Source organism: Myotis myotis, unplaced genomic scaffold, assembly GCF_014108235.1.
Source record: "Myotis myotis isolate mMyoMyo1 unplaced genomic scaffold, mMyoMyo1.p scaffold_m19_p_4, whole genome shotgun sequence".
Lineage (NCBI taxonomy): Eukaryota > Metazoa > Chordata > Mammalia > Chiroptera > Vespertilionidae > Myotis > Myotis myotis.
In genome coordinates this window covers 116,999,888-117,009,435 of record NW_023416346.1, presented here as the reverse complement: position 1 = coordinate 117,009,435, position 9,548 = coordinate 116,999,888, and the positions used below count along the sequence as shown (strand labels likewise).

General features: G+C 45.6%; 1 protein-coding gene across 4 annotated transcripts in view; it reads left to right on the top strand.

Moving 5' to 3' along the window:
* Positions 1-5,815, top strand: part of POLA1 (DNA polymerase alpha 1, catalytic subunit) — a 316,833-nt gene extending 311,018 nt beyond the window's left edge. For 2 of the 4 annotated variants that reach the window (XM_036304556.1, XM_036304554.1), the window contains exon 37: positions 4,669-5,815. In XM_036304556.1, the coding sequence (XP_036160449.1) occupies positions 4,669-4,814 (146 nt within the window). In that variant the 3' untranslated portion in view covers positions 4,815-5,815. The remainder of the gene's footprint in view (positions 1-4,668) is intronic. The other 2 variants (XM_036304558.1, XM_036304559.1) reach the window with 1 other exon arrangement.
* Positions 5,816-9,548: the final 3,733 nt, after the last annotated feature.

Below are 9,548 nucleotides of genomic sequence, written 5' to 3'. Positions count from 1 at the left end.
TCAGCCCGCCAGGCTGCAGGAAGCCTGTATTTATTGAACATGAACCAGACCAATGGTGGAGAGAATTATCTCACTTCTAAATACTTGTCAGATCAGCCTAGTAGAGCACTTGAGCTAAACCATGGATATTTTATTCTGTTTGAAGGCTGTATTTTGGTATCAACAAAAAAGAAGAGAAAAAGAAAACTGAAGATAATTATTTATAAGTAGCAGTGGAGCTGGATAGTGGACTAACAGAGAGACTCTTCAGCCTTAGAAATATTTTAGCATCTAAGCTGTGATTTGACAGACGAGAATGGTCCTCCAGTTGTTGGTTAGTCAATAAATGCGTTGCGCGCTGTGTGTGCCTGGCACTGTGCCTTGTGAAATTTTTCTAAATAAGAATTGAATGGAAGATGATGGTTTTTTATTTTTTTTATTTCGGTTGAGAAATGTCATTTGATTTGGGGCCCTAAATGTGGTTGCCTCTGAAACATGGATGTCACTTGAGATCTTTCAGATACTGTGCAGAGCCCACACTCGGTTATTGATTGACACTCAGAAGAAAGACAGCCAGGCCAGAGGCTGTAACAGCTCTCTGTATAGGTTGAATGGTTTTAAACCATAAAAGGTTGTATGGGGGGTTTTTTGTGTGTGTGTGTGTTTTTTGTTTTTTGTTTTTTGTTTTCAAAATTCCTAAAGCTTCCTGCATTCCGCCCCTTCCACAGAGCCCTTGTTGCAATGAGGGAGGGAGGCTACGGATTAGAAAAGGTGGGAAAGTTGAGAACTGTATGGTGGGAAGCCATGCAATTAAAAAACTGACTGAAATTATTACCTGGTTTCATAATTGACAGAATATTTAATTCAGATATAGTAAATTGACACACCTCTACACAGAGACAATTATGACTGACTGTATAACACCTGACAGAATCAATTATAACTGACTGTTGTTTGATACCTTTGCACGGAAATAAATGAAACAGACATTCAGAACAGAGACGGCTGCTGCCTGTGTGCCTAAGCCTGCCTTAATTAAAGTAAAATAACCAGTATGCGATGTTAAGATGTCTTTGCCTCCTAGTTTCTAGTTCAGTGTGTTTCTTTAAGTCGAGAAAGGGATTTAGAAGGAGTAAAACTGAAAAGAGATTTTGGTCTTACTGACACAGACAAAATATCTGAACTAGAGATGGTTTCCTGAGATGGGAGAATACTCCCTTGCTCCAAATAGTTCTAACATATAGAAAATACTATAATGTGCCCTGACCGGTTTGGCTCAGTGGATAGAGCGTCAGACTACGGACTAGAGGGTCCCGGGTTCGATTCCGGTCAAGGGCATGTGCCTTGGTTGCAGGCATATCCCCAGTGGGGGGTGTGCAGGAGGCAGCTGATCGATGTTTCTCTCTCATTGATGTTTCTAACTCTCCCTCTCCCTTCCTCTCTGTAAAAAATCAATAAAATATATTTTTTAAAAAAGAAAATACTATAACGTGCATGTTTTCAGGTTTTAGATTCTAATCAGTAGAAAACTTAAAATTAGTTCATTTTCTGATAAAACATTGGGTGAATAATTAATATTTAGGCTAACTTGTTTTTCATTGTTTCCATGGGGGGTGGGGACAGGATTTTTTTGGTAATTAGTATACTACCCTAAGGAATCCACATTTAGGATGGAGCAGAGTCAATAATCTATAAATACATGTTCCTCAAATGTGACTCCCAGGACATGTAGATTCCCATTGCTCGTGTATTAAGATGAATGACTTCCGGTGCTACTGCAGCCCATTACAGTATATTTTGCTGATGCACTTATATGTAGGAAGAGCATTTCCTTCCCTAGCTCTACCAAGTTTGGGTTTTTGTGCTGGTTGAGACAGTGACAGCCATGGCCAGTGGCATCTCTAAGGACCAGGCTGGGGTGGCTGCAGATCTTCTTGGCCTCTTGGGATTCTTTAACAGTTGTCCTCAGGCATCTGACCTGCACTGCCGATGTCCGTGGCCTCTTTACAACTCCCACACCAGAGCAGGGAGAAGGAATAGGGTTTGACTGGCCACATTAACTGGTTTCCACCATTTAACACCAGTATTTTCCTGTGAGTTTTAAAATAGTTGCTGGAGCCCTAGTCGGTTTGGCTCAGTGGATAGAGTGGACTGAAGGGTCCCAGGTTCGATTCCAGTCAAGTGCATGTACCTTGGTTGCGGGCACATACCCAGTAGGGGGTGTGCAGGAGGCAGCTGATTGGTGTTTCTCTCTCATCGATGTTTCTAACTCTCTCTCCCTCTCCCTTTCTCTCTGTAAAAAGAATCAATAAAATATATTAAAAAGAAATAGTTGCTGGAGCATCAAAGGAAACAGGGTGATGGTTTCAAGGTGAAGCCTGACATGGGTGGCCTATGGGCCTAAAGCGGGGGAGAGAAAACCATGAAGAAGGGGTGAGCCCTTTCCCCCTCGGCTCCCAGCCCCGGGGCCTGCAACAACAAATACAATTGTTTCCTAGATCTTCCCTACGTTATTGATTCAGTTCTCATTGGGGAAGCAAGTGAGAGCTTTTATCTGCATCGCAAACTGGCATGGAATGGTGCCTTGGCCATATTGATGGCTGTGGCATACACTGGTGATCGCAGTTGTTTTTTGTGAAGAAGAGCACCAAGTGACGCTGGTTGTCATTCTAACTCTGCTGCGTGGCAGCGTAAATAGTCCCCTTTCTAACCAACCTGGTGGGAAAAGTCAATATCCCATCAGCAGAGGAGGTAAACACATCAGGAGCCGTGCCCTCTCTCTTCCTGCCCTGCTCCACATCACCGCAGCTCTTTTCACTGTGCTGTCCCCGCGGCACATGCGCTGTGTCAGTCACAGGAAGAGGTGCCTGCCCAGGCTCTGGCCTGCAGAGCAGCTGCCCTGGCTGGGGCCTTTGTTGCCTCTTCCCAGACTCCCAATAATTAGAACTTTCAAAGTGTCTTTCTACGGTTAAAGATGAGCCCCTTCTTTTTCTCTTCTTGCCGTTTTGTGTGTTTTTTCTCACCGCCTTGGAACATTTCAATCCCTTCTGCTAAACTTGTTGTTGTTGTTGTTTGAAATGCAGTTGATGTGATTTAGCAAAGGTTGTGGAGAACAAATGTGAATGTGTAGCTAAGGAACAACAATCTTGAGAGCGAGTTTTCATTTTCCGGGTCTTTTGTAGACACCAGTGTTGCCCTGCTGTTCAGTGGGGTTTGTCTTTCTGTGATTGCCATGCTTTCCTATTCCCAGCACTGGGCACCGTGGCCCCAGCTGGCCTCTGAGGGCTGCCCAGCTCTCTGGGAGCTCTGGCTACCTGGGTTGCATGTCTCCATCCAGATTAGCAGCTGTGTGACCTTAGGCAAGTGACTTGACCTCCCAGTTTCCTCAACCAGAAAAGGGGGATTTTTTTAAAGGGGCCTCTCCAAACATCTCACAGGGTTCCCAGATAGCTTTGAACAAAACTTGTGTCATTTGAACTATCCTGGGCAGGGTTGGCTGCCCCAGGATCACTTTTGTCCCCGAAAGATCAGAGCTGGGTGTCACAGCCCTGTTGCTTGTTGAAAAGAACCAGTGGGGAGGCTCTGAGGAGGGAAAGAGAGGTTCTTCCTTCTGCCTGGTCACGCCCTTCTCCAAACAGGGAGGCCAGGGGTGTGTGGGGAGAAGGAGTAGAGAGCAGAGGAGGGGTGGCTGCGGATCCGAGGTTTACAGGCACACACTGTGGACAGAGAGGAAAGCAATCTTGCCAATGGACAGGTGCTCTCCAACAGCCTGCCTGCTTCTCATCTCTGTCTGCAGAGGAGGGACTGGGAGAAGCCAACTAGGCCCAGCTGATGCGGGGAGTTGGCACTGGGAGACCCAGGCTTCCTTGGAGACAAAGTGTTTCCTGCCACACCCATACTTTGCATGCAATTGTATGCATATGCTCAACAGCGCCGCGAAAGTGGCATCTGCAAGTGGCGTTCACCTTGCCTGCTGCACATGGGCACACACCTGCATTCCCATCAGTGCAGGGTGGCTGTGCCCCCCCCCCATGTGCTGCGTCAGCGGGGTGCTGAGCAGTGGTGTGCAGGGAAAGGAAGAATGGCTTCCACAGAGGAATCGCGGGGGCTTGGCACCCCCTGCCTGGGACTGGGCCAAGGGTAGACCAGCCACAGGACCATGAAGATATCTGAGCCATCGAGCTGCAAATACAATCTGCACCCCCTTCTCTAGTGCATGAGGATTACTGAGTGGTCTTTAAAGAAGCTCCCTCTGGCCCTTGCTGGTTTGGCTCAGTGGATAGAGCGTAGGCCTGCAGACTGAAGGGTCCTGGGTTTGATTCTGGTCAAGGGCACATGCACGGATTGCGGGCTCGATCCCCAGTGTGGGGGCATGCAGGAGGCAGCCGATCAATGATTCTCTCTCATCATTGGTGTTTCTATCTCTCTGTCCCTCTCTCTTCCTCTCTGAAATCAATAAAAATATTAAAAAAAAAAAAAAAGCTCCCTCTGGATATAAAGTAAGCACAGGGAGTAGAGTCAGTAGATGGGTACTAGACCTATGGGGGGAGGGGTCACTTCAGAAGGTACACAAATGTCTAATCGCTGTGTTATACACCTGAAACTAATATAATATTGTAGGTAAACTCTAATGGAAAAATAAAAGCTCTCTCTGAGACTTGTAATCCTTTTATTTTTATTTCTTTTCAGAGAAAATGAAGAAGCAGTATATTAACAATGAAGTTCGTAAGGACTACAGAAATCTCAAGAACATAACAGAGCAGTTCTTGTCCCAAAGTGGCTACACCGAAGTGAACCTCAGCAAGCTCTTTGTGGACTGTGCTGTGAGGTCCTGAGGGCACTCCAGAAGTGGCCATGGTGGGGGTGGTTGAATGAAGAACCAAAGGCACTTCCTGGCACCTCCATCACCTCCCTGGGGTCCTAACCGCTTCTCTGCTTCACTTTTCCACGTGGACTGCATCTCATGTTCGCGTGCATGTGGCTCGGGAAGGGGGTCATTAAAGAAACTGAAAGAATATTTCCTCTACCAAGCATCAGGGAAAATGCAAACAGCCTTTCTCTTGCAAAAAAATGTACCACATACTATTGAAGAGCTAGCTGCTTTGGGTTCGGATTCAGGACTGAATTTTGAGGGAAGGGGTCAGTGAGAGAAGAGAAATTAATTGAGAGTGACCCCAAGCTGTGCCCCCAGGGCTTCAGCAGAGGTGCCCCCAGAAAGAGAGCTTTAGGGAGGCTGGTAGGAGCACTAACATTTTGCCTTTTCACATGCCAATTAAACCCAGGCTCAATCCAAGCGCTTCCCAGCCGCTGGCTGCAGGAGTGGCTGTCCTTTTCAGCCTTGTCTTTTATATACTAGTCGAAGGGGGGCGATTGAGAAGCCCTGCACTCACTAAATAGATTAAACAGAGCTTACTTGTTTATTGAACTGCTCCAAAGTCCAACACACACACACACACACACACACACACACACACACACGCACGCACATGCACACTGGGCAGGTGTTTTACGCTCACATTCCTGCTTTCCGTCTTAAGTAGAAAATCCAAGTAAAGGTTTATGCAGTGAGAAAGCACATTTAAATACTTTGGTATCCCATAACATTTCATTAAAAATGTGTCGAGTTTGGGGCGAGGATCCCTGTGTGATATTCAGAGGGTTGGGTAATTGCCTCTGGTGCTATTTTTCTCATTTGTTCTTTGCCAGAAGCTAAACGTACTTCGATATAGCAGTCTTTCCTTACATTATTGATAAGTTTATACTAACAAAATATATTTCCCCTGTACAACTGTGCTTTATTTTTAAAACTATTTTCCTATGTGGTGGGTTTTTTTTTTTTTTAATAAATACGTTGTGCTTTATTTTTTCACTTAAGAATAAAGTTTTCTGCCAAAACCGGTTTGGCTCAGTTGATAGAGCGTCGGCCTACGGACTGAAGGGTCCCAGGTTCAATTCCGGTCAAGGGCATGTACCTGGGTTGCGGGCACATCTCCAGTAGGAGATGTGCAGGAGGCAGCTGATCGATGTTTCTCTCTCATCGATGTTTCTGACTCTCTATCTCTCTCCCTTCCTCTCTGTAAAAAATCAATAAAATATATTTTTTTAAAAAAAAGTTTTCTGAGGGAAACCAGTTGCAGTGAATCCTTATCAGGAACAAAACGTTGACTAGAGGGGGCAGTAAGGCATAAGGGGTCCCCTTCCCAAACCTCAGCGTGGTTAGCATCAGCTCAGAGAAGTTCCATGTGATATATGTCCTAAAGTCCTGAGTGACGTTCGGGAGAATTTCTCTGGACTTCGGGTCCTTTAAGAGATGAAGTATGGTTTCTCATGCCCTTTGCTGACTTGGACAAAGAGAGCTAAGCTAAGAGGTGTTTCTCATGGGAGAGCCAAGGTGATAGCTCCTGGGAAAAGGCTATCCCACGAGAGAAAGGTCATCCAACATGGACCCTAGTGAAGGAATACTTGTTAAAGCAATGGAGGTGGCACCACCTTCTATCTCCCTTTACCTTCTCTTTACTCTCCCTCACCCTCTCCTTTCTCCACTGTTTCTTACACTCAGCTTCTAAGTAGAAGAAACGCTTGGGGTTTTGGGCCCTGTCAGTTCATTCATTAATGCCTTGGTACTTCCGGCTCTGCAACCTGTCAAAAGTTGGAGCACCCAAGTTGCTTCGGGAAACTAAGGGATTGGTGTGGTTTTCATCACTTATCTAAGGTTAGAAATGATTATCAAATGTGTGCTTCCAGAGCCCATGCCCCCACTTTGCTTTCTGAAGAGAAGACATGTTTTCCTTGATTTATTGGACCTGGGGTTATGGTAAATACAGATAGAGAGTTACCTTGAACTTGGTCATCAAGAATCTCCAGGAGACTCCAGTAACTTCGCACTGGTCTGTTTCTCGTCTCTGCATTTAGATTGGAATCACTGTGAGGGCAGGAACCGTTTCTGTAGAGTCCAGACGTTTCTGAGAACAGCCTTTGAAAAGAGCTAATGCCGTTGTTGATGTTTCTTATTCTGATCTGCAACTCCAGATTAGTTAAGAGGCTTTCCTGGGAGGCACCTAAGTGTTCCAGAATTTTATAAAGTTGGGACTGACACTTGGAAGTATCCCAGTGGATCTGCCTTGGAAGATTGGAATATGGCTTATGAACTTTTCTCTGAGAAAAGTTTCTACTCCTTGGTTTGTGTCAAGCAGATAGCTCAGTGGTAGGACGGTGCAGAAATGCTGCTCACTTTATTAGGAGGAGCCGCCCAAATGTCTGCACAGGCTCCCTGGCATGGGGTTGAGCTCAAGTGCTAAAAGTGAAGGGATGCAGCCCTAGCTGGCTTGGCTCAATGGATAGAGCGTTGGCCTGTGGACTGAAGGGTCCCAGGTTTGATTCCAGTCAAGGACACATGCCTGGGTTATGGACTCGATCCCCACTGGGGGGTGTGCAGGAGGCAGCCGATCAATGAGTCTCATCATTGATGTTTCTATCTCTCTCTCCCTCTCCCTTCCTCTCTGAAATCAATAAAAATACATTTTTTAAAAAAAGTGAAGGAATGCAACAGGCCAGGCCAAGTTCGCACTAGAGCAGGGGTGGGCAAACTTTTTGACTCGAGGGCCACAATGGGTTCTTAAACTGGACCGGAGGGCCGGAACAAAAGCATGGATGGAGTGTTTGTGTGAACTACTATAAATTCAAAGTAAACATCATTACATAAAAGGGTACGGTCTTTTTTTTTTTAGTTTTATTCATTTCAAATGGGCCGGATCCGGCCCGCGGGCCGTAGTTTGCCCACGGCTGCACTAGACAGAGGCAGGGACTGTCCATATGGGGCAGCAGCTGTTCAGTGATGCTGGGAGGGACTGAGCCCAGGGTGGCCACATCCAGTTTTCAAGAGAAGCTAAGAATCCTGATATTCCATAAAGTCTCTCGATTTCTAAACCTTGGCAACTGACTTTTAAAAATATTTTTTTATTGATTTCAGAGAGGAAGGGGGGGAGAGAGAGAGAAACATTGATGAGAGAGAAGCATCATTGATCAGCTGCCTCCTGCACACCCCCTACTGGGGATGGAGCCTGCAACCCGGGTGTGTGCCCTGACCAGGAATCAAACCTCAATCTCTTGGTTCCTGGGTCAGTGCTCAATCACTGAACTACACGGGTGGAATTGGTTTTTTTAAATAAAATAAAAAATGCTGTGGGCCAGACTAAACCTCTGGGCTAAATTTTATCCTGGCCCCTTGGGAAACATACTCTGAAAGAACCCCGCTCTTCTCGGAGCCCCACGCATCTGAAAAGGGCACCTTCCCCATTGAATTTAGGAAGCAGGGTCTGCCTGCAAGAGGGCTCACCCTCAACTCTCCTTCATATAAAGGGAGACGGGAGGGCAGATGTTGAACATCTTACGAAGGGCAAGCTCTGTAAGAGTTTAATTTGTCAAGGAAACTAAAGTCCAGAGTGCAGTTGGGGAGAGAATGTTCAAAGGGGATGAAGTCCCTGCCCTTCACCACCACCCCGTTGTCCAGCCCCACTTCTTACCTCCACACCCCAGGACTTCTCAAACATCATCTCGTGCAGCTTTGGCAGGAGATGCCAATACAAGGGAACTCCCAAACCAGATTTCCGTCTTCTGTCAGGGTTTGACAAAAAACACACTAAGCCCAAACCCTCTTGTCGGAATCCCCGACCCCTCAATTCAATGCTCTTATCCTCAACTTCAAGCAGCCTTGCCTTCCCCTCTTTCTCTCCTCACCTAAATATTTCTTAATTGAACGGTTTGCTGTGGAGCTTCCTTATAGCAGTTTAATAGATTAACTCATCTGAGCCAGCCTCAAATTTCAGATTAAAATTCCTTCATCCCGAAGGCAGCATTATCAGGTTGTTGGAGGCTGTTTTCAAACCTTGGTTTTGAATAGCAGCGGCTCTGCATTAATTTAACCACTAAGCTAATAAGTAGGTTTCGTTTTGTTATGCTAAGCTTTATTGCTTTTCTTTTGATCAGAATGGTGTTGTTGAGCAAAGCAGCAGACAAGGCATTCTTTGATGAGGGAATTAGCTCTCCATTCTTCCTCTATTATTCATAGCACAGTGGAATATGTAAGTACCTGAGGGTGTCAAAGGAGCGCAGGTTCTATTGCAAAGTGCTCGCCTTGTTTCTCTCAATAGCTGACTATGAGATGATAAACCGCTTAATACACGGTGCTAATTGGATGAGAGCAAAAAGAGATGGGAATTAAGGCGAGGCAAAAGGAGAAAGTGCAACCAGCCTTCAATTCACTCTTTCACCACTTTACCAGCTCCAAAGGAGGCACAAGCTTTCTATAAGCAGACTAGAGGTTTTGTGCAGAGATAAAATGAACGTGTTAGTGGATTCAAGTAATACACTAATTATTGCACAGTATAAATACCACTACTGGTTTTATAACAGGGAGGTAAACTTCTTTTGAGAGGGTTATAGGATTGCTTGGCAGTGGTGTAGAACCTAATAAGGGCCCAGAGTAATAACCCCCTGGATTAACAAAATTGCTGCTTGTTAGAAGTATGATTCAGGCTTTCCCGAAGATTTCCGGAGAATGAATAAAAATG